The following is a 26,320-nucleotide window of genomic DNA, read 5'->3' on the forward strand; positions in this document are numbered from 1 at the left end:
GCTGTGCGCGTGTGCGCGCTCGCCCCCCAAAATACCCCCTGCACAGCCTTTTCCATGGGCGCGCGCTCCCCATCCCCCTGCCAGCCCACCGGGGGGGTGGGGGCGGGGAGGTGCGGCAGTAGGAGGAAAGGGAGCCGCGGCTGCCCCTGCCTCCCCACGGTGCCTCTGGCCAAACGCGCCCCTGGCTTCTCGGCCCTGCCCCCCGCCCGCCTGATCCGCCCCCTCTCCTCCTCCGCCGCCTCCTGCCTTGGGGCGTGACTTCTGCCACAGCGGTGGTGGCTGCGGGACGAAAGCGCTCCCAGCCAGGGGGCTGCGAGAGAGGGCTTTCTCCGTGCACTTCGGGAATGCCCGCCCCCCCCTCTCGCAGCCCCTTCACTGGGAGCGCTTTAGTCCCAGACTTCCAGCAAGGGGGCTGCAGTAGAGGCAGGGCAGGCGTTCCCGAAGCGCTCGGAGAAAGCGCTCTCACAGCCCCTTCACCGAAAAAAAATTAGAGGGAACATTGGTCATAGATCACCTTTTTTGGTGCCATTGTAACATCGAACAGTCACTACATAGCAATTTTGGTCTCTCTGTATCGAATTCCTATAGTGTTCTTGCGGATTTAAATAGTAAGGATGTTGGAGATATTAGCAAGGTCCCTCAGGCAGAGAATGAGGGGATGTTCAAAGGGGAAGTTGTCGTAAATGTCACCAAACCATCAAGTACAGTTAGTAGAAATAAAAAGAGGACACATTTTCTTGTGGGTGATTCGACCGTTAGAGGTGTTGATTTGGGACAGAGCAAGGATGTGGTTAAGGTGCTGAGGTGTCTCCCAGGGGCCACTGCCAGCAGGGACAGGAGGCGGATTACAAACATTGTTAAGACTGTGAGTAAAGGTAATAACGTTGATGTGGTGGTGCATCTTGGCACAAATGATTTGTCCCAGAGAAATGTTAATGTAGTAAAAAGAGATTTTCAATGTCTAAGTGTGGAGCTGGGTAAAATAACTGATTCAGTGACTTTCTCAGAGGTGTTACCGGTTTGTGGCCAAGAGGATAAAACAATGTGTATCAGAGAGTTTAATGTGTGGTTAAGGCAGTGGTGTAAAGCTGAAGGTTTTGGCTATGTAAGTCATGATGTCAGTAGGTGGTCTAATAGGGAGTTGTTTAAGAGGGATGGTTTGCATCCATCATACAGAGGTACCCAGGTGCTCGGTGAGGAATTCAGAACTTTTTTGGACAGGCATTTAAACTAGGTAAAGGGGACAGAGATGTAACTGATGTGGGTGATTTCTGTCCCCGACCAATGAGGATAAAGCAGTTTTTGGAAGCTTATGAAATGGAGCTGCAAATAATATAGATGTAGTTGATGATAAGGGGCAAACTAATAACGAAAATAATGTTCTTCGGGTAATGTGCACCAATGCTCGAAGCTTGAGCAACAAGCTCTGTGAATTAATGGCCATAATATCTAGAGATAATTTGGACCTGGTTGCCATAACTGAGACATGGTTTAAGGATTCTAATGAATGGGAAATATCCATACCAGGATATACACTGTATAGGAAGGATAGAATAGAGAGAAGGGGAGGTGGAGTAGCCATTTATATTAAAGAAAGTCTAAAAACAACACTAATTCAAAATACGTGTCAAGATCTAGAGACTCTCTGGATTTGCATGCAAAATAAAGAAGGTTCTGTCATTAGAATTGGGGTGATCTATAGGCCTCCAGGGCAATCCGAGGAATATGACAACAAGATGGTGGATGAAATTACCCAAATGGCAGTAAAGGGAGATATTGTGGTTATGGGTGATTTCAACATGCCTGATGTTGACTGGAATATCCCCAGTGCCCTTACATGCAAAAGTAAGAATATAGTAGAGGCCTTTACAGGAGCAGCTCTGGCACAGCTGGTTAAGACACCAACTAGAGGGGAGAATATTCTAGATTTAGTTTTTACGAATGGGAATTGGGTTTCAGATGTCAAGGTGGGAGAAAATTTAGGTTGCAGTGACCATCTATGTTTGTGGTTTGATGTAAAAACTCATTGTGAGCAATCCTATAATGCAACCAAAGTATTGGATTTCAGAAAAACAAATTTTTATGCAATGGGAGAATATTTAGATAATGAATTAAAGGGGAGGGATAAAATGGCAGGAGCGAGCATCCAGTGGACTGTATTAAAAAAGGCCATCTTAAAAGCCACTGGACTGTATGTAAGACAAATAACTAAAGGTAAAAGGAAGAAGAAACCGCTATGGTTTAGCAATGAGGTAAGGGCTATAGTCAATGAAAAAAAGGCTGCCTATAGGAGGTATAAAGAGTCTGGAAGTATAGCTGATAGGGAGGTATATAAAATGAGGCAGAAGGAGGCGAAACAGATAATATATGCTGCTAAAGCCTCAAAAGAGGAAGAAATTGCCAAATCTGTAAAGAAGGGGGATAAAACCTTCTTCAGATATATTAATGATAAGAAGAAGAAAAACTGCGGCATCACGAAGCTTAGTACCGGGAATAATACATGCATTAATGGGAATAAGGAGATCGCTGACCATTTCAATAGCTACTTCTGTTCAGTTTTCTCAAAAGACACCTTACAAAATAATACTATAGAGGGATATAGCATTGCTTCCAGCTGTACGGATTCAGCTCCAGTGATCTTAGAAGCCGATGTCTTAGAAGAACTTGAACGATTAAAGATAAATAAGGCAATGGGTCCAGATGGCATCCACCCCAGAGTTCTTAAAGAACTCAGATCTGTCATTGCTACCCCCCTGACTGATTTGTTTAACCAATCCTTGTTAACAGGAGAAGTTCCTGAGGATTGGAGAATGGCCAGTGTTGTGCCTATTCACAAGAAGGGCAGTAGAGAAGAAGCTGGTAACTACAGGCCAGTTAGCTTGACATCAGTTGTAGTTAAAATGATGGAGACTCTACTCAAAAAGAGGATAAATCAGCACCTAAAAAACAATAACTTATTAGACCCAAATCAGCATGGCTTTACTGAAGGCAAATCATGTCAGACTAATCTCATTGATTTCTTTGACTATGTCACAAAGGTGTTGGATGAAGGTGGTGCCGTGGATATTGCCTACCTGGACTTCAGCAAAGCCTTTGATACGGTTCCACATAAAGAGCTGATAGATAAATTAGTGAAGATTGGACTTAATCCCTGGATAGTTCAATGGATTTGCAGCTGGCTGAAGCGTAGACATCAGAGAGTTATTGTTAACGGCGAGTATTCTGAGCAGAGTCAGGTTACAAGCGGTGTGCCACAAGGATCTGTTCTGGGTCCTATTCTTTTTAATATATTTGTGAGTGACATAGGGGAAGGTTTGGTAGGGAAGGTTTGCCTATTTGCCGATGACTCTAAAGTGTGCAATAGGGTTGATATTCCTGGAGGCGTCTGTAATATGGTAAATGATTTAGCTTTACTAGATAAATGGTCTAAGCAATGGAAACTGCAGTTTAATGTTTCCAAATGTAAAATAATGCACTTGGGGAAACGGAATCCTCAATCTGAGTATTGTATTGGCAGTTCAGTGTTGGCAAATACTTCAAAAGAAAAGGATTTAGGGGTACTGATTTCTGACAGTTTCAAAATGGGTGAACAGTGCAGTCAGGCGGTAGGGAAAGCAAGTAGGATGCTTGGCTGCATAGCTAGAGGTATAACAAGCAGGAAGAGGGAGATTATGATCCCGCTATATAGAATGCTGGTGAGACCACATTTGGAATACTGTGTTCAGTTCTGGAGACCTCACCTACAAAAAGATATTGACAAAATTGAACGGGTCCAAAGACGGGCTACAAGAATGGTGGAAGGTCTTAAGCATAAAACGTATCAGGAAAGACTTAATGAACTCAATCTGTATAGTCTGGAGGACAGAAGGAAAAGGGGGGACATGATCGAAACATTTAAATATATTAAAGGGTTAAATAAGGTCCAGGAGGGAAGTGTTTTTAATAGGAAAGTGAACACAAGAACAAGGGGACACAGTCTGAAGTTGGTTGGGGGAAAGATCAAAAGCAACATGAGAAAATATTATTTTACTGAAAGAGTAGTAGATCCTTGGAACAAACTTCCAGCAGATGTGGTAGATAAATCCACAGTAACTGAATTTAAACATGCCTGGGATAAACATATATCCATCCTAAGATAAAATACAGAAAATAGTATAAGGGCAGACTAGATGGACCATGAGGTCTTTTTCTGCCGTCAGACTTCTATGTTTCTATGTTTCTATGTTTCTACATGAACTGTTGTAATTCAAGAACCACCTGTATTCTAAACCCATATTTAGAATGAGATTTGGAAAACTACTGCCATTTTGCTAAATGTAAAAAGAGCTGTAGACAACAAAGATAGACAAAAGTCCTTTCTAATTTTCACTTGTAGCTGACTGACTTTCTGTCTGCCAGTTTCTCTGCTGTTCCTACTTCCTGAGAATAGGAAATTAAACAGTGTGACTCAGCAGAGCTCCTGGGCGGCAGGAGACCACTTGAGGGCCAAAATCTGGGCTGCACACACAGTGAGCTTGACATCTGAATGTCATGGGCGTCATTGAGTTGAAGAGACCTTACGTTGAGAAAAGCTCTTTCTTTCTTTCTTTCTTTTTTTAATGTACTAGATGGCTTCTTAGTTTTAAAAGAAGTAAAAAAAACCCTATTAGTTTAAAAACTGTAAGGCCTCATAAGACCTGCTATGGGAGGGAATAGCTTGTTAATATTCTCTGCTTTGATAATGCAAATCTTAAATCTGCAATGTGTTTGCACAATTTTTAACACTTTACAGCCTCTTCAAGGTTTTCCAGCACTTGGGTGGGTGACGAAACTTCTATTTTCTGTCTCTCTTGGGAAATATAAGACTAATCCACTTTACATGCCAAATATGATGTAGATGAGAAAAACATATGGAGCTTGTAGAACATAAGAAATGAATATTCTTTATTAAAAGGGAAAGTGGTTTTTTTCCCCCCCAATTAAACAATATGGTGGTAGAGTGGGCAGGGTGTGAGGATTCAGTCTGAAATTCTGTAAAGTGTAAGAAAATATGTGGGATTGGTATGAGAAACACCTGCAGTGGATGATATTTACACATAGGCACAAAATAAATATGAATTGTGTGGTTTATGGGGGGGGGGTTAAATCAGAGAAATGCTACGGATGTTTCAGGATTCAAAGACCAAAGACTGTGAAATTGGTGGGGGCAGCACGTCTGGCAGAGCAAAACCTTTGAATTCCAGTGCTTGTAATTGAATGCAAGAAATCACATCCAGCTGTTTTAAATAGATGATCAACAAGAAAGGGTGGCCACCTTGAAGACCTTACACTTCATTTTACCAACCTCTGAAGGATGAAGACTGAATCAAGCTTGATCCACTCAGGATCAAACTACAATGCTCTGGGCAGAGTTTGCCTGCAATACTGCACTTTAACCACTGCACCACCAAAGCTTCTATGATAATGGTCAAAAAACATTATTAAATTGGCCTGGAGTTACTCAATGAGCTTGGTTAAAGAAAATTATAAATGTTAAAAAGTGACAAGGTGATACAATGTGATTTCTATCACACTTGTTGACTAAAGGAGAACATTAATGAATGAAGTGGAAAATAGTGACAACCGCTAAATACACCAACCTTGAAGTGATTTGTCTTTTTTCTGATACATAATTTGCAACAAATTGAGGAGCCAGATCGTGGGGGCAATGTGCTGGCTCTGTTACAAAGTGCTATTGCTAACATGTTGTAAGCCGCCCTGAATCTAAAGAGAAAGGTGGCATTAAAAATTGAATGAATGAATGAATGAATGAATGAATGAATGAATGAATGAATGAATGAATCTTCTAGCAATAATACTAACACTGGATGTGTGCCTTAAATGTATTAAGTGATTAATATGGCCTGAGTTCATTGGATGAGTTGATCTTGAATTTTGGAATATAAAATTCCAAAAAGTTCCAAAAGATTATTTTCCTAAAAGTACACATAATGGTAGAAAACGTCTAGTATTCCCTGTTCTGCTACTTTTAGGGCAAGCATTTGCAACCAAGCATCATCCATCTTAGATTAAAAACCCAGCACTGCTAACAAGCACCAGTAATAATGAGAAATGCTGAGAAATTTATTTTAAATTTGGAACATTATAAATTTCCCCATCTTTCCTCATCAGTGGTGAAAGAGTGCATTGTCCTACCACAATAGAAAGCTTAACGTGAAGGGCTCTGTTGTGAATTTTAATACTTCTTCTCCCATTGGATTGTTGCTGTGAACAAATTCCTGCTCCTTCATCCATCCATTCCAGCCTACCCTTAATTATTATTCCTTGGTTTCTTTGTGACCTTCTAGCATTATCTGTAGTTTATCCTCATTTTTTTCTGTGGTAGAAAATAAGGGCAGGCTATTCCCATTTCTATGAGAATTGTTAGCGTGCAATCTCTGAATTGGAGTTTAAAGAAACACGCTATTGCACATACAGAAAATAGAAAAGGTGCTAGACTATGTCATAGATTTCATCCAGGTTCTCCTATTGAGGTAGCACACTAAACAAAAAAAATTCAGATTTAAAAGCCTTTTAAGATTTCAGATTTAAAAGGTCCTCAGTACATTGTTTCAATAGTTCCCTGACAATTTCCATGGGATAGGGTGGGAAGGGAGTGGATCTTCATCGGCTAAAATTTCCTTTTCAGCAGATTTTTCTTAAAAGCAGTAGAATAAGGTTGGGAGACAATCTTGACAAGATAAGGTAAACCTTTTCTTCTAAAGATTGATTGAAAACTAGCCGTAGGGATGTTTTCTTGTGCAGATTACACAGCTTCTTAAGGGGTCAAATGATATTACTGTGTATATACCAGTGTTTCCCAACCTTGGCAACTTGAAGATATCTGGACTTTAACTCCCAGAATTCCCCAGCCAGCGAATGCTGGCTGGGGAATTCTGGGAGTTGAAGTCCAGATATCTTCAAGTTGCCAAGGTTGGGAAACACTGGTATAGCCTATGGGTGAACTAGTTATGAGTAACAGAAGTTTTGATGCTGGCTGGGGAATTCTGGGAGTTGAAGTCCAGATATCTTCAAGTTGCCAAGGTTGGGAAACACTGGTATAGCCTATGGGTGAACTAGTTATGAGTAACAGAAGTTTTGATGTCAGTACCCTTTCTCACTGGCCAGAGGAGTAATAACTCCATCTGTCCATCCATTACCCTGGGGGGAGAATCACTGGCCCCCTCAGAGAAGGTTCGCAACTTGGGCGTCCTCCTCGATCCACAGCTGACATTAGAGAAACATCTTTCAGCTGTGGCGAGGGGGACGTTTGCCCAGGTTCGCCTTGTGCACCAGTTGCGACCCTACTTGGACCGGGAGTCACTGCTCATAGTCACTCATGCCCTCATCACCTCGAGGCTTGACTACTGTAACGCTCTCTACATGGGGCTACCTTTGAAAAATGTTCGGAAACTTCAGATCGTGCAGAATGCAGCTGCGAGAGCAATCATGGGCTTTCCCAAATATGCCCATGTTACACCAACACTCCGCAGTCTGCATTGGTTGCCGATCAGTTTCCGGTCACAATTCAAAGTGTTGGTTATGACCTATAAAGCCCTTCATGGCACCGGACCAGATTACCTCAGGGACTGCTTTCTGCTGCATGAATCCCAGCGACCAGTTAGGTCCCACAGAGTGGATCTTCTCCGGGTCCCGTCAACTAAGCAATGTCGCCTGGCGGGACCCAGGGGAAGAGCCTTCTCTGTGGCGGCCCCAGCCCTCTGGAACCAACTCCCCCCAGAGATTAGAATGGCCCCCACCCTCCTTGCCTTTCGTAAACAACTTAAAACCCACCTCTGCCACCAGGCATGGGGGAATTGAGATCCTCTTTCCCCCTAGGCCTTTACAATTCTATGCATGGTATGTATGTATGTATGTTTGGTTTTTATATTAATTGATTTTTAATCATCAATACCAAAGTACTATTGTACACTGTTTTATTGTCGCTGTTAGCCGCCCCGAGTCTCTGGAGAGGGGCGGCATACAAATCCAATAAATAAATAAATAAATAATAAACACCCAAGCAGTTTGAGAAGCAAAAGCTGCTTATTTGTTCACTATTTATTTGATCAGATTTGAAAAATTAGCTCAGACCATGGTAGGTCATATAAGATAATTACTATTTGTTGTGTGGAATGTTGCAACAATGCACCACATCCACAGGGGAGGGGGAAGACTTCTTTGAAGTAGACTCTCCGCTGTGAAGGCATTTAACAGCTTCCCCAGTCTCCTCCAGATTTGTTGGATTTATAGTGTCTGGAGGTTGATGGGAGTTGAGGTTCAGTTCATCTCTGCTGGGATAATAAGGGGATCCATTGTTTGCATTCTCTGTTTATGCTACATGGGTGCAAAGATGTTAGCCTTGTAAGCAGAGCATTAATGAATCTGAATGTATTTGTTTCTGAATGTGTTTGTTTCACCTTCTGGCAGGCCAGTGAATTCTGTACCATGGTTTGTTATTAAGCAACATAGCCATACTGCCGATGTCACTCTGAAAGCAAATTGTGAGATCCTGCAATAAAGTGTCTTGGCTCTGGCCATATGTATCTTGGCACATAAACCAGCAGTAGAAGCCAAATTGGCTGATCAGCATCATTTAACTGTTAGAATTAAAGGTGAAAGATAAGCAAAATTCAGAGGAAGAAGAGAATTGAACAGTTGTGTTTGTAGAATACTTACATGGAGGTAGAAGAATTTTACTTGACTGTAAGAAGAGCAAATTCAGAGACAGGACAAGATTATGTCTTTAAAAATATATATTCGGGGTTTTCTTTTTAATTTTTGTTTAAAGTCAAGTACTTTTCTTGGTATGATAGCTTTACAGTAATCTTTCTGAGAGCAAGGAAGATATCACTATAGCAATTGTTGTCTTAGCCCCCTCTTATTTAGATTCCTGTATCAGACTCCTGTTGTGGTTAGCTTTGGACCTGCTCCTGCCCCAAGGACTGTGGATGTGGGGGAGAAATCCACATGCTGCAGGCCTGTTTTGCCCCCGGTGGAATCTGCTGATGAAGGCTCCTCTGACCAAGAAGACATGAGTGACAGGGAGGAGGAGAGTGTGGCAGACAGCTCAGAAGGAGATCAATTATCTAGCTCCTCCTTGGATTCAGAACAAGAGTTAATGATACAGCCACGCATGCGGAGAGCAATGCATAAGCAACAACAACTGAGAGATTATTATCAAAGAAAATGAGGTCACCTGTGGTTGGGTGGGGCTGTGGTAATTAGTGAGGCTGCTATAAATAGCAGCCAGTGGGTTTGGCCATTGTGGAGGATTATCTGATTGTTGTGTTTCGTGACTGCTTTACTGACTTTGAACTTTTGTGGGCTGATTTTCCCCCGCTTTGAAACTAATCCAGAGCAAAGTGTGTTTCACTTTGTGAAAGAAGAAGGACTGTGAATTGCCTCACAGCTGCAAGCTAAGTATCACAGAACTGATAAGGGACTTGTACAAATTACCAGTTTGTTTGGAGACGAGTGCTCTTTGCTATACCAAAAGAGGGCTTGGTTTAAGTTAATTTTCATTATAAAGAACATTGTTTTGAATTTTCAAACGTGTGTGTGTGTGAAATTTGTACCTCTGAATTTTTGGGAGGATTCTACCAGAGAGCTCGACAGAACAACTCCTAAGATAGGAGTGTCAAACTCAAGGCCCAGGGACCTGATCTGGCCCTTGGAGTATTTAGATCTGGCCTGTGGGGCCACCCACAGTGAAGGACCAGCCCGCTGTGCTTCTGCCGCGAAAATGGGCTCCCGAACTCCATTTTCTGCTGCCACAACCTCCTGTAACCCCCTGCTAATGAAAACAGAGCTGAGGCACTGGCATAGGGTTGCAGGAGGCCACGGCAGCCAAAAACGGAACTCGGGAGTCCATTTTTGCTGAGAGTGTGTTTGAGCCACCACAGGCGCCCCCAACAGGAATGACTCCGAGGTGGCTATGCCCACCCTGGCACACTGAGGTCAAACACAACCCTGATGTGGCCCTCAATGAAATTGAGTTTGACACCCCTGTCCTAAGGCTACCTTTCAAAAGCAACTAGAAACAACTAATGCAGCATCTACGTTTTTGACACAATTGTGTCTTTTCACTTGCAGTGTGCAACAAATGCCTCTGAATGTCTCTGGGAGCTATTCAATTGGGATGTATCATGTTAAAGTTGAAAAAAAAATTATTTATTAGATTTGTATGCTGCCCCTCTCCGAAGACTCGGGGCGGCTCACAGAATAGATATAAACATAAGCATGTAGCACAAATTGAATAATTTAAAATAAAACTAAAAAACTTAATGTAGAATAGAATAGAATAGAATAGAATAGAATAGAATTTTATTGGCCAAGTGTGATTGGACACACAAGGAATTTGTCTTGGTGCATATGCTCTCAGCGTACATAAAATAAAATATACATTTGTCAAGAATCATGTGGTACAACACTTAATGATTGTCATAGGGGTCAAATAAGCCATGAAGAAGCAATATTAATAAAAATCTTAGGATATAAGCAACAAGTTACAGTCATACAGTCAACATGGGAGGAAATGGGTGATAGGAATGATGAGAAAAACTAGTAGAATAGAAGTGCAGATTTAGTAGAAAGTCTGACAGTGTTGAGGGAATTATTTGTTTAGTACACAATCATACAGTCCAATCACACCATACATTACATTTATTGGTCAGAGTGGCAAGGTCTAATTGCCCCAAGCTTGGCGACATAGATAGATCTTGAGGCTTTTGTGGAAGGCGAGGAGGGTGGGGGCAGTAGTGACTTAGTCACTTTACTTAAATAAGGAAGTTTCATATTGGCATAGAGTGTTAAACTAGGTCTAGCAATCTTCACCCCAGTCTCTTGTTTCATGACAGTCTCTGGTTGACCTCAGGCTATTTTTTCTCTCTCTCTTAAGAAGAGTTTTGATGCAAAGGCCAGAGCCCTACTGAGTTCAGCATTTGGTCTTCACAGATTGACCTTGTAGATTGTAAATAAGCAGACACCAAAGGTATGCTGTTAGAAAACAATCAGAGAAAAAGAACAGGAGTACATTATTCTTGGAGGTATGGTGGAGAAAAAAATGTCTTAATATCATTATTGTCATATGTTTCCAGCATGGGGGTGGAATAATAAGGAAATAAACCAAATACCATTTTCGTAGTCACTTTAATTAAACAATGAAACCTTTGAAAGATAGAAATGGGAACACCAGAAACAAGTTTCTTATTGTAATTCCTTCCTATGGGTTTGCTTATTTATTCCCAATTTACAGTATAGACCCTTACTGTAAGTACAAATGGTCCTCAACGTACAATTATATGTGAGTCAGGAATTATGCTCATAAATCATGACGAGTGGGTTACCATGTGACTATGCCCAATTTTGCAACTCCTTTTCTGATGGTCCATAAGCAAATTCCACATTGGATAAGTGAACACTGGCTGTTGAGAAAACACCATGTTCATTAAACAAAATCTGTTTTTTCCAATTGGTGTTTTTTGCCAGAAATTGGAAGTAAATGCTGAAAACTAGCAAAAACTGCCAAAAATTGTGGTCATGTGACCAGGAAATGATAGAAATGATTGCAAATGAGAACTGATTGCCAAGTGCCCAAAATACGATCACACGTGACTACAGGATGTGTGTTGTCATTGGAACTTCAAAAATGGGTTGTAAGTAATTCTGGGGTGCTTCATTATAACTTTGAACACTCACTAAGCAACAAGTCATTAAGCAAGAACTACATGTACCCCAGAGGTAGGTTGCTTCAGATTTGGACTGGTTCTACAGAACCAGTAGCAGGAATTTTTCCCCACTCGCTGAACCAGGAGTGATCGCCGACTGGCCATGCCCCCGAACAGGCTTTATCAGCACCACCATTTTGTTTTTGGCTCATGTGCAAAAGCTGGATTTTCAGTACTGTACATATGCACATGCTTTGAATACCTGTGGCCACAGGGGGCAGCTACAGGGGGCAGAATATGCACACAGCCACACAGAGAGGGAGGATGAAGTAAACCGGTGGCAAGGTAATTTAGAATCCATCCCTGATGTTCTGTCGATCTCTCTGGTAGAATCCTCCCAAAAATGCACAGATACAATTTCAGACACACACACATATGACAATTCAAAACAATGTTATTTATACCGAAAATGCAAATAAACAGAGCACTCTTTTTGTATAGCAAAGAGCACTTGTCTCCAAACAAATTGGTAATTTGTACAAGTCCCTTATCAGTTCTGTGATACTTAGCTTGCAGCTGTGAGGCAATTCGCAGTCCTTCTTCTTTCGCAAAGTGAAACACACTTTGCTCTGGGTTAGTTTCAAAGCGGGGGAAAATCAGCACACAAAGATCAAAGTCAGCAAAGCAGTCATGAAACACAAGGATCAGATAATCCTCCACAATGGCCAAACCCACAGGCTGCTATTTATAGCAGCCTCACTAATTTCCACAGCCCCACCCAACCACAGGTGGCCTCATTTTCTTTGATAATAATCTCTCAGTTGTTGCTGCCTATGCATCGCTCTCCGCATGCATGGCTGTATCGTTAACTCTTGTTCTGAATCAAGGAGGAGCTAGATAATTGAACTCCTTCTGAGCTGTCTGCCACACTCTCCTCCTCCCTGTCACTCATGTCTTCTTGGTCATAGGAGCCTTCATCATCAGATTCCACCGGGGGGGGGGGGCAAAACAGGCCTGCAGCATGTGGATGTCTCCCCCACATCCACAGTCCTTGGGGCAGGAGCTGGGCCAGAGCTAACCACAACACCTGATTTATCCTTTTCACAATAGTGTAATGTTGGAATATTATTGTGAATGTTGAGGTCCAGGTAATTGACTGCAAAAGGAGATTAGAAACAAGTAGAACAGAATCAGAGATTAGAACAGGGCTTCCTTAAACTAGCAGCTCTAAGAATGTACAATTTATAAGATGTGTCATTCCCATAACTTCTAATAATACTGGCTTCAGACTGAAAAGATGGGCAATTCTTCATCTTTCCAATTTGATGGAAGCTTATGACATGAATTATAATGGCTGTGATGAAGGTGTATATTTTTTCACATCAGTCCACCAGAAATGAAAAGCAACTGTGAATTTGAGGACAGGGGAAGTTTGGTGCTGAAGTCAGCTTCTGAAGTCAGTGCTATTTACTTAATGTGCTTGAAGAAAAGCTATTGCAAAAATCTGATTCTTTATGCCTGTGAGTTATTACTTTGCCCAGGTTCGCCTGGTGCACCAGTTGCAGCCCTATTTGGACTGGGAGTCATTGCTCACAGTCGCTCATGCCCTCATCACCTCGAGGTTCGATTACTGCAACTCTTTCTACATGGGGCTACCTTTGAAAAGTGTTCAGAAACTTCAGATCGTGTAGAACGCAGCCGCGAGAGCCATCGTGGGGCTTTCAAGATTCAGCCACATTTCTTCAACACTCCGTGGCTTGCATTGGCTGCCGATCAGTTTCCGGTCACAATTCAAAGTGTTGGTCATGACCATTAAAACCCTACATGGCATTGGACCAGAGTACCTCCAGAACCGCCTGCTACCGCACGAATCCCAGCGACCGAAAAGGTCCCACAGAGTTGGCCTTCTCTGGGTCCCGTCAACTAAACAATGTTGTTTGGCAGGCCCCAGGGGAAGAGCCTTCTCTGTGGTGGCCCCAACCCTCTGGAACCAACTCCCCCCGGAGATTAGAACTGCCCCCACCCTTCCTGTCTTTCGTAAACTACTCAAGACACACTTATACCACCAGGCATGGGGGAGTTGAGACACCTTTCCCCCAGGCTTTTTTATACTTTGTTTTATGTTTGGTTTTTTAAATATTGATGGGTTTTATATGTTTTTAATATTAGATTTGTTCCACTGCTATATTGTTTTTATTACTGTTGTGAGTCGCCCCGAGTCTTCGGAGAGGGGCGGCATACAAATCTAATTAATAATAATAATAATAATAATAATAATAATAATAATAATATTTCTTCTTCTTGAAAAGGACTCAGTTTTGACCCCATTTAGCAAAATGTAGCACTTTATCAAGACAATTAGCCTGACTTTACCAATGAAGGGAAATATGTAATATGGGATAGCCATTAACATCATCCCGGTTATTTGATTTTGGATTGCTATCATTTCTTGTATATAATTCATGATTCAGATTATCCTTGTTGTTATCTGGTACTTGCTCTAAGTTATTATATATGCAATGTTAATTTGTTTGGCAATCTCCTTCAAGGCTGCAGCCAAGATAATAGCTACATGGACTGTCCTTCCTCAGTTTTGTAGGTCTCACATACACTGAACCACTGCTCTCATTCATCCTGGCATCCATCTGCAAGTGGATTGTTATTCCAACCATATAGGAATAGTCCAACACGTAACATAGAGTGTTTGCCCAATATTTTATGGCTTGGCATTGTTCAGATGATCTGTGAAATATGCATCTGTTTTTGCTCTTCTCACTTTCATAGCAAATTTGCCATTAACGCAAACTGGTCCTGACCTCCGGAAAGATTCTAACTATTAAAGGAAAATGTTTTTCTTCCTAGCTGTTCTTGTTTCTATTGTTCTGTGAACAATAGAAACCTCTTCAATGAATTCAGTTGAGGAGAGGGGAGCAGGCAGGGGGAGAATGCCCCATACCTTGAAATAACTCTGTGAGCCAACAAAAATCAGGAAATGTGGATTTGCAGCTCTCTTAAGTCACAAACACACACACACACACACACACACACACACACACACAAACAATCTTGGAGCAATCACTCATTAATTATGAATGTTCTAGCAGTCACCACCAATCAGGTGGGACAGGAATAAGATAGCTTCAATTAACATTACTTAATTACTTTCAGATACTTTGCACAAAATATTTCAACTAGGCTTAGCAAAATCAGTGTGCATTTAACAGAACTATTTTATACTGTGGCAATAGCCACAAAGGGAAGCTGTTTTTATATATCTGAATGCAACAATGCAAAGTATTAGTAATGAAGTGTCCTCAGGTACTTTTTGGGATCTATATCTGATCTTTAATGCCTGTCCAGATGGTGTGCAAAATTTAGTCATTAAATGCAAGTCTCAGCGTTAATGTAAAATGCAAAGCTATTTTCACTGCGGGTACCAAAATTGCTAGTGTCTGTGGTCCTGGCCTGCCACCTGCTGGCAGAGTGAGAAACAGCATTTTGTTTCTTTAGTTGGCAGAGAGGTACATTTTAGTTTTAGATGCATGATGTAATTTAAGTGAGAAAAAGAAACTGTCGGAGAAGGTTTTCTGAAAAACACATCCAATATTATATTTGGGTTGAGTTTTACAGCTTGTCATTTGGAGAGCCAAGCATTGTACTCCTAATGGCTGTAATGCCTCTCCACTATTGATTCAGCGGAAGCTCAGGTATATTTTTATACACTACACATAGGCCCATCTTATGCCATAGATGTGGAGAGGACTTTTGCAAGGCTCCAGTTCACCCTTTCCTGGATCAGCCAGTCCTCCAGTCAGTTACTCACACCCTGTCACTTCATTATTTGACTGTCGCTACACATTCTACATGGGGTTGCTCTTGAATACTATTCAGAACCTTCAACTGGTCCAGCATGCAACAGCTCAGGCAGTGATGGACAGGTCTTAGCATACCTATGTGACACTTTTGCTTTGCAAACTGCAATGGTTGGCAGTATGCTTCCAGGTATGATTCAAGATGCGGATTGTAACTTATAAACCTTACATGGCATGAAGCCTGGGTATGCAAGGAACCACCAAACTCTGTTTACCTGCCTAGCTGGTATCAGCTAACTGAGTGGACATGCTTCAGGTCTCCTTGATTAAATAGTGTCATCTTTTGGCAATCAGAAAGTATACCCTCTGGAATGAGCTCCCTCCTGAGATCAGTGTTGTTCCCTAAACAGATGACATTCTTAAAGACCACAATTTACTCAGGGCTTAGGATAGGGTGGATGGAATTGCCTCTTTTTTGTGATGTTTTATGTCTGCTTTGTAGATAGGTAGCCTTTCGCAAACTCCTTAAAACCCACCTCTGCCATCAGGCATGGGGGAACTGAAACATCTCCCCCTTGCCCATGTTGTTCTGGTGTTTGATTGATTGTGTGCTTGTTTTTATATATTCTGGGGTTGTTTTTATGAATTTTTTAGCCTAAAATTGTAATTGGATTTGTCATTATGTACTATTTTGTCGTTGTTGTGAGCCGCCCCGAGTCTGCGGAGAGGGGCGGCATATAAATCCAATAAATCTAATCTAATCTATCTAATCTTCAAATCTCATCACCGGCTCAAGGTTGACTCAGCCTTCTATCCTTCCAAGGTGGGCAAAATGAGGACCTGGATTGTGGGGGTAATAGCCTGGCTCTGTTAAAAAGTGCTATTGCTAACATGTTGTAAGCCGCCCTGAGTCTAAGGAGAAAGGCGGCATAAAAATTGAATAAATAAATAAATAAATAAATCTTGGGGTAGGGGTGGAGAGCTGTAATTATTTTTGCATGGTTTTGATTAAAGTTCTATATTCAGCCATTTTTATAATGCTTATGTTGTTAGCTGCCCCAAGCTATTTGGAATTGGGCAACATCAAAACTGAATTAAATCAATTAAAAATATGTTGCTATTCCTATGTTCTAGTGGAACCTGTTCCTTTTTTAACCCTTTATAAAAATGTAGCAAAAAAAAGTTTATAAAGCAACTTTTAAATATTCTTGCCACAAGAACCTGCAGTTGCAAAAATATTTGCTCCAACACACTGATTTAAAAGCAGGAAGACTTTTTTTAAAAAAGAGAGGAAGAAAAAAGCAGGAAGGCTATGCTTGTCTGTATGTAATCATGCTACCTGTGCTCTTCCTCTTAGTATATGCTGGGAAAGATGATGAGTAACACTGCTACATGAGTCACATTGAAGAGTTTCCTGAGGGGGGAAAATCAGATCAGTCTCTTTCAGTAGAAGAGCTAGCATATAACCTATACAGTGGATATACACTGCTCAAAAAGAAAAATAAAGGGAACACTTAAACAACACAATATAACTCCAAGTAAATCAACTTCTGTGAAATCAAACTGTCAGCTTAGGAAGCAACACTGATTATCAATTTCACATTATTATTATTATTATTATTATTATTATTATTATTATTATTATTTATTAGATTTGCTGTTGTACACATTCAGCTTAGTACAGGATGAAGTATTCAATGAGATATTTCATTCATTCAGATCTAGGCTGTGTTATTTCAGTGTTCCCTTTATTTTTTTGAGGAGTATAGTACAACCTAGGTCTGCTGGGCTAACTGTCCTTCCTCTTTTCTATTGTTTTCTAGCTGCCTGTCCCCATTGCAGTATTCTTTTTGCTGTACAAGGAAAGACTTGTGCCATGTTGCCCCACTGGCAGCCCCCCACTGTTACCTGCAGATGAACTGGCAATGGAAACACGGATAACTGACAAAGATGACTCTTCAACATCCTCATCAAAACTCCAAGTAGAAATAGGTGAGAGTGGTGAGAGATTATTCCGATTGGGATCTACTTTGCTTCCATTATCTCGGCAAAACCAAAAGAGAATGATGTGCTGCTCTATGAAGGTCTTATACATAATGTTAAACCAGGCTTATTATACCAGCCTGCAATAGAATCAGCCCAAATTAAACAAATCATATAATAGCTGTGTTCACACAATACATGGGATCAAATGAATTGCCTGTGCTGTACTTTAGGATGTTCAGGCACAGCTTGGTTTTATGTCTTCTTCTGTGAGTTGTGTCAACTACAAAATTGGGTTAATTGAATAGAGTATATTAAGATAAGCATAAATTAATATGTTATATAAAGATAGCCTTTATAAGGAAAATATGGGGGGAAATCTGTCTACCAGATATTCTTCTGGCTATCATCCTTCATCTGGTCAGCTTCAGCACATTATTTTATCCCCTGGTTAGGGCTTTAAAAAAACCTTATTCACAGAGAGTAACAATGAAACAGCTTGCAAGCCCTTAAGAGCTTGGGACATTATTAGCACCCTAGTTAGGACTGGAAAGAAACATTGAAGTAAGTAGAGCAATGAAAAAAAACCCTGCAAAGACTTAGGGCTTGGAAAACATTAATCACATAGAGTAACAATGATAGAGCCTGCAAAGTAAGAGCTGGGAAGATCGTTAGGGCTGGAAAAAAAGCTTTGAAAAAGCTACATTCAGAGTACAAGATGTACCCAAATTTTCAGTCTCTTTTAGGAAGGAAAAAGGTGTGTCTTATATTCCCAAAAATATGGTAATAACCAAAAGCCAACCTGAGTTTGTCAAAAACAGATCATGACAGACTAATTATATTGCATTATTTGACAAAGTGAAAAAATTAGTGGACCAGAGGACTGCTGTCGATATAATTTACTTGGACTTCAGTAAGGCATTTGATAAAGTAGACCATAGCCTACTACTAGATAAAGTAGAAGAATGTGTGTTAGACAGCAACAACACCAGATGGATTTGAAACTGGCTTACCAACTGCACTGAACATGTAGTGCTCAATGGAACTGCATCTACATGGAGGGAAGTATGTAGTGGAGTACCCCAAGGCTCTGTTTTAGTCCAGTACTCTTCAACATCTTCATCAATGATTTGTGCAAGGGGGTAGATGGGGAACTCATCAAATTTGCAGATGACACAAAACTGGTAGGAATAGCCAACATTCCAGAAGATAGGCTCAAGTTACAGAAAGATCTTGACATTGGGCACTATCTAACAAAATGAAATTCAATTGTAGAAAAAGGTAAGGGTCTGCATTTAGGCAACAAAAAAAATGCACAGGTGCAGTATATGTGGTACCTTGCTCAACAGAGTAATTGTGAGAGGGATCTTGGAGTCCTAGTGGACAACCATTTAAATATGAGCCAGCAGTATGCAGCAACTGCCAAAAAAGCCAACACAGTTCTAGTCTGCATTAACAGAGGGACAGAATCAAGATCACGTGAAGTGTTAATAATGCCTTGATAAGGCCACACTTGGGATACTGCATTTAGTTTTGGTCACCACAATGCAAAAAGGGTGTTGAGACTCTAGAAAGAGTTGAGAGAAGAGCAACAAAGATGATTAGACTGGAGACTAAAACATATGAACAACAGTTGCAGGAACTGGGTATGTCTAGTTTAATGAGAAGAAACACTAAGGGAGGCATGATACAGTGTTCCAATATCTTAGGGACTGCCACAAAGAAGAGGGGGTCAGGCTATTCTCCAAAGCACCTGAAGGTAGAACAAGAAACAATGAGTGGAAACTAATCAAGGATAGAAGAAACATAGAACTAAGGAGAAATTTCCTGACTCGAAATAGAATACCCTATGAGACTAGACTTTCAATCCTGGGCCTAGAAAGTTTAGAACTAAGACGCCTTAAACAAGATCTAAGTATTTCCCACAAGATCATATGCTGCAACGTCCTGCCTGTCGGCGACTACATCAGCTTCAACCACAACAACACAAGAGCACACAACAGATTTAAACTTAATATTAACCGCTCCAAACTTGACTGTAAAAAATATGACTTCAGTAACCGAGTTGTCGAAGCGTGGAACTCATTACCGGACTCCATAGTGTCATCCCCAAACCCCCAACACTTTACCCTTAGATTATCTACGGTTGACCTATCCAGATTCCTAAGAGGTCAGTAAGGGGCGAGTACAAGTGCACTAGAGTGCCTTCCGTCCCCTGTCCTATTGCTCTCCTGTATCTCCTATACCTTTCTTCTATTCCTATATCTCTTCTTCTATTCTTTCATTGATATGTTCTATTCCTATATCTTCTTTTCTATTATTTCTTAGATATATTTTACTATGAGTATCTCCTCTATAACCTTCATCATGTATTTTACTATGTGTATATTGATATATACCCACTAAAACCCTCATTGTGTATTGGACAAAATAAATAAATAAATAAACAATTAATCAGTGGAACAGCTTGCCTGCAGAAGTTGTGAGTGCTCCAACACTGGAAGATGTTGGATAACCCTTTGTCTGAGGTGGTGTAAGGTTTCCTGTCTAAGCAGGGGGTTTGACTAGAAGATCTCCAAGGTCCCTTCCAACTATTCTATTCTATTCTATTCCATTCCATTCCATTCATTCCATTCCATCCACTCCATTCTACCCCATTCCATTCCATACAGATTCTATCTTTTATCTGTCTTTTATGTTTAGTATCTGTTAATATTAGCTCGGTAGATTATTCCCAAGGCAGGTTCTTCAGTGTAGTTTATTTAGTTCATAGTTAATGTAATTGCAATAGATTGTCTTGTGGACTGCATTTAGCACAATCGTTTGTATTTGTCCATAAAAAACTCTTGTTAGTTGAAAATGAGGCTCCATATTTACTTTAGTCTTCTAATAAAGAAGCCATTTTTCACCGGGCAAAAGTAACTATATCCCTATGCTGCAACAATTCTCATTAATAAAAAAGGCAATTATTTCACAATGTGTAGTTTGAAGATGAAAAGCAATCAATACATGCCTAGACGGTTACTTCTAATAGGAAGCAATTTTCTGTTTGTGTTGCAAAGCTGTATTGCTTTATTTAGTTGATAGCTTCGCAGCAACATCTATCAGCTTATACCTTAAGAACCTTAGGATCATGTGCTCACATTTTATGGTGGCTTTAAGTAGACCTCATTAAGCCATGCAGTTAACCTGCCAATATGCCTTAGATGAAGAAACGTTGATATCAGCCTGGGAAGTACAAACCATGAGTGCAAGACAGCTTTTAGAAGCAATGAAAAATAATAAGAGTCTCGTTGGGTCAAACAAAAAGCTATAAACTGAATCACTGCTTCGTGGAAGGTTTCCAAAAGAACTGCAATCCTCCTGGCAGAATTAACCTGCAATAAACCATTATTCTACCTTTTTCTTGCTGGTACCCTTCAGATCTTAGAATACATGACTCTTTATCACAATCTATTGATTAATTTGACTAGGAAGCATTAGCACTGCGGTCTAACACACCTGGGCATCTTTTGTAAATAAGGAATCTTTTCATTTCAAAATTTATATCTTCTTTCTATAACCTAGTTATATAACTAGTTTTCTATAACTAACTTTCCATAACTAGTTTTCAGATTTCAAATTTCATATTTACATCAGAGATTGATGAGGGAAGAATGCTCCTTTGACACCAACATTGTGCTTTGAAACCAACAAACTGTGGAACACAGAAATTATTGCCCTTTTTAATATACTAGGAATGGACAATCAGAATTGTTGGGAATGGTGCCTAAAGAAATCAAAATTATAAATACATAAACTAAATATATAGTTATATATTCTAAACATGATATATTATATATTCTATTTAAACATGCCTGGGATAAACATATTTCCATCCTAAGATAAAATACAGCAAATAGCATAAGGGCAGACTTGGTGGACCATGAGGTCTTTTTCTGCCGCCAATCTTCTGTGTTTCTATGTTATCAAAATGAGAGTTGTTGTTCAATCCCTCAGTGTGAGTTATGCTAAACTTATGTGTAGACGATGGCTGGCTATACAGTACTAGTAGTTTAATCAATACATTTACATGGCATTATTTTCTCTCCCCAGGACACAATGACCTCTTTGGGTGCTGCCAAAGCAAAAATTTCAGAGGACTGCCTTGCTCTTACTTTGGTGTCCACGTGACTGGAGCTCTTCTCCTTTTTATGACAGATGGGATCCTGGTAAGGAAAAATGACAAAGAAAACATCAGGCCCACATGAGTCTGACAAGCATAGCTTTCCCAGATTGGGGCTTACTTTCAGAGATTGGGGTTTACTGAGTTGGAGAATGCAAGTTGGAGGGAGGCTTGGAAAGATACTAAGCATCTACCATGTAGACAATTTAATTTTGTTCCAGGTGTGATCTCTAGCTTAAAATGTTCATATGTTCCAAAATGAAAGGGTAGTTTTCAACCATAAATATTTAATGTTTTCTTCCCTCCTTCCCCAAGTTTGCTATTGTTGTTACTCTATTGGTAAAATTATTTGGCTTTATGCAAGGACAAAACAATTTTACCTAGCTACTTTTTTTAAAAAAAATGTATTTCTTCCCTCCTTTTATTTTGTTGCCGACATCTAGCACCTTATTATTACAAGTTAAAGTGATTCTGGGAATTTTTTAAAAAGGTAAAAGTTTTTTAAATGACTTTTTAAAATCTGTCTTATGATTTAAGTTGTGCCAGATAATACAACACCATTATTTTAATTGTTTTTATCCAGTGTCCAGAAAACTGTAATTATATATTATTTAAAAAACAGCTAAATCAGTAGTGGGTTCTAAAACTTGTGCTGTACCGGTTCACACGGATGTGTGACCAGAAGGGTCCCAGGCAGGTGGATAGAGCCCTCCTGCCGCCACCACCGGGCCAAATTGGGAGCAACCCATCGCTGATCTGAATGAATGAAAGATGAACGCTACGGTCACTGCTTAATACAGAAAGAGTGCAAATATAATGAAGCATATTTCCATCTCTTCAGGGTGAATACTCTGGCTTTGTATACAGCTATGCCGTAGAGGAACCGCTTTCCGTGGGACACAAGAGGGCTGGCTATCTACCGAGTCTCTTCTGGGGGTTCATCACTCTAGGCAGACTCATTTCCATCCCTGTCTCCTTTAGAATGAAGCCGGCAACCATGGTTTTCATCAACGTGGTATGGCCAAATCTTATTCACCTAGTGAATTTTTTTGTATTACATTGTCATGATACATAAGTGTTCTGTCGGACTCTCTGGTAGACTCCTCCCGAAAATTCACAAGTACAAAGTTCAGACACACACACGTTTGAAAATTCAAAACGATGTTCTTTATAATGAAAATTCACTTAAACTAAGCCCTCTTTTGGTATAGCAAAGAGCACTCGTCTCCAAACAAACTGGTAATTTGTACAAGTCCCTTATCAGTTCTGTGATACTTAGCTTGCAGCTGTGAGGCAATTCATAGTCCTTCTTCTTTCACAAAGTGAAACACACTTTGCTCTGGATTAGTTTCAAAGTGGGGGAAAATCAGCACACAAAAGGTCAAAGTCAGTAAAGCAGTCACGAAACACAATGATCAGATATTCCTCCACAATGGCCAAACCCACAGGCTGCTATTTATAACAGACTCACTAATTATCACAGCCCCACCCAACCACAGGTGGCCTCATTTTCTTTGATAATAATCTCTCAGTTGTTGTTGCCTATGCATCACTCTCCGCATGCGTGGCTGTATCATTAACTCTTGTTCTGAATCCAAGGAGGATCTAGATAATTGATCTCCTTCTGAGCTCTCCTCCTCCCTGTCACTCATGTCTTCTTGGTCAGAGGAGCCTTCATCAGCAGATTCCACCGGGGGCAAAACAGGCCTGCAGCATGTGGATGTCTCCCCTACATCCACAGTCCTTGGGGCAGGAGCTGGGCCAGAGCTAACCACAACACATAAGTAGGATGTATCTCAGTATATCTGGAGGGCATCATGTTTGGGACTCAGGGACTCATATAAACTACAGGTCTAATGTGTAAGCTTAGGATTTCCAACAAAGCAATCTTTTTATCATTTTTTTTTTCAAATTCCCGAAGTTCTTCTGCGGTTGTTATGCCAGCTCTTCTTTTTTTAAAAATGCTGTAATTAATTCTTTTCCTAAGAAATATTTGTGTTTTGGAGAAAACAAAACAATTCTCTTGCTCTAATTCAATGTAATATTCAATGTAAATTAAAACAAAGTATAACTATAAAGCAGTCACTAATTCACTGGGGAACAGCAATTTTTTTGTCTTAATTTTGTGACTTGTTTTCAACTAACTTTTGGCCTCTGGATCTAAAAATAACTACCATTTTTTCTCTATCACGTCAACTTTTAAAGCTACAGAATACCCTCAAAAGTCATACAAATTGTGCATATAAAGGAAAATAAAGTATAAACTTACCAAATATACTGTTCACAAAGAATAATTTTATTCATGCAAAGGCTATAATAGTTACTGCAAGTTAAATTGTGTTCATACAAATTGTTTTTTTATTGAACAGAAATTATACATATTAAGGTTTAAAAAATTGTTTATAGCTTTTTCTGTAGTGTTTAATCTGTGGACATTCCCACTTCATGCTCCAACAACAGTCAGCCATCATATGTACATCCCATTTACCTTGATATCATGCCTCCATGACCTTCAAAACTTGGTGGAATTGCTCACCCTGCTCGTTACTGACTGCACCAAGATCTTCCGGAAAATTAGAAAGATGGCTATGCAATTTAATGCTCATGTTGCCTAATTAACTATATTATATATAGAAAGTATAGAGCAAAAACTTGGCGTAGTAGAAGAAAACTAAAAACTCATTACCGGACTCCATAGTGTAATTCCCAAACCCTCAACACTTTACCCTTAGATTATCTACAGTTGACCTATCCAGATTCCTAAGAGGTCAGTAAGGGGCGAGTACAAGTGCACTAGAGTGCCTTTCATCCCCTGTCCTATTGCTCTCCTATATCTCCTATACCTTTCTTCTATTCCTATATCTCTTCTTCTATTCTTTCATTGATATGTTCTATTACTATACATTCTTTTCTATTATTTCTTAGATGTATTTTACTATGAGTATCTCCTCTATAACCATCATCATGTATTTTACTATGTGTATATAGATATATACCCACTAAAACCCTCATTGTGTATTGGACAAAATAAATAAATAAATAAATAAAATAAATTAAGTTTTGAAACCAGCATACCTAATTAACTATAAGAAAGCTCAAAAATCAAACTCAACAGAACTTGTGTTACAAATTGTTTCCCAGTGTTATGATTCTGATAATTCAGATCCAGAAGCATCTTTCAACAAATGGTTCATTATTCATAGAAAAAAAAAGATCTTTCCTATAGAGGAAGGTTGCAATGTATGGAGACATTTTTATCAATTCCCCTGTAGCAGTGGTGGGTTGTTTCCAGTTTGGACAGGTTCTTAGAACCGTTAGTGCCGGCGGTGGGAGGCTCCACCCACCTGCCCAGGATACTTGTGTACGTGCTCAGAAGTGTCACACATGCACACAAACCGGTGACAAATTTATTTACAACCCACCACTGCCTTCTAGACACATAGCCTATCTTTCTTTCTTTATGACAGGTTCCCTATTTTTTCCTAAACTTGGAAAGATATTACTCTGAACTGAATTAAGTAAAACAAAACAATGGCATTAACCACAAAGAGTACATCTTAAGAAAATTGCACTTTTAATAATAATATTGCATGTTTTTTTCTTTTTTTCTTTGTATATTACTTGCATTGTTTTTGTTACGTGTGTTTATTTTATTGTTATTCTTTGTTCCTACCTTTGTTTGTAAAACCTTGGAAAACTTATAATAAAAATTATTTAAAAGAAAAAGAAAATTACCATGCAGGCAATACAGTAGCAAAACCCTGGAGGAAAATAGCAGCAACCACTCAAAATGTTGGCTCCCATTTCAGCATATCTGTGGATCTTTGCTGTAGGTGTGAAGGTACAAAGTTGAAGTAAAAGACCAATGAGAAGGCATGTTAGTCAATCAGGGCAACCCTTCTCTCTGCTGAAAATTTCCTGTAGAATCCGAAATAGTGTCAAGCAAAATTCTTGGAACATTTTTGTCAGGCACAAAGAACCAGGACCATTTATTTATTTATTTATTTATCAGATTTGTATGCCACCCCTCTCCGTAGACTCGGGGGGGGGGGCTAACAACAATAATAATACAATGTAAACAAATCTAATATTTAAGTTAATTTTTAAAAACCCCAATTTAAGAAACCAATCATACATACAGACATACCATGCATAAATTTGATAAGCCTAGGGGGAAGGTAATGTCTCAATTCCCCCATGCCTGATGACAGAGGTGGGTTTTAAGGAGCTTACGAAAGGCAAGGAGGGTGGGGGCAACTCTGATATCTGGGGGGAGTTGGTTCCAAAGGGTCGGGGCTGCCACAGAGAAGGCTCTCCCCCTGGGTCCCGCCAAACGACATTGTTTAGTTGACGGGACCCGGAGAAGGACAACTCTGTGAGACCTAACTGGATTCGTGCGGCAGCAGGCGGTCCCGGAGATATTCTGGTCCAGTGCCATGAACCACACGTTAAGCTCCAGTTAAAAAGATTTATAGCATAAACCTATACACAAAATCAGCTAATGGTCAGCAGTAATTTAGCATTATATAAAAAGTTAACAGAATTCAAGGGAGGGTGGGAGTGGATTTGAATCACTTGTGGGAACATAATGACTCCACATTGATTCCTTTCTTGACTCTTCCCCCAGCCTCTGTCTTTTTGGATGCTGATTTCAGAATCCAATAGTAGTATTT

The 26,320-nt window shown here is 40.1% G+C and overlaps 1 protein-coding gene across 2 annotated transcripts in view; it reads left to right on the plus strand.

Annotated features, from left to right (window-relative positions):
- The window catches only part of MFSD4A (major facilitator superfamily domain containing 4A), a 66,814-nt gene that overhangs the window by 33,884 nt on the left and 6,610 nt on the right, over window positions 1-26,320 (plus strand). For both annotated transcript variants that reach the window (XM_070745505.1, XM_070745506.1), the window contains 3 exons: window positions 17,323-17,491; window positions 21,578-21,693; window positions 22,489-22,662. In XM_070745505.1, coding sequence (XP_070601606.1) covers window positions 17,323-17,491; window positions 21,578-21,693; window positions 22,489-22,662 — 459 coding nt within the window. The remainder of the gene's footprint in view (window positions 1-17,322; window positions 17,492-21,577; window positions 21,694-22,488; window positions 22,663-26,320) is intronic.

This window comes from Erythrolamprus reginae, chromosome 3 (assembly GCF_031021105.1).
Source record: "Erythrolamprus reginae isolate rEryReg1 chromosome 3, rEryReg1.hap1, whole genome shotgun sequence".
NCBI classification, from domain to species: domain Eukaryota; kingdom Metazoa; phylum Chordata; class Lepidosauria; order Squamata; family Dipsadidae; genus Erythrolamprus; species Erythrolamprus reginae.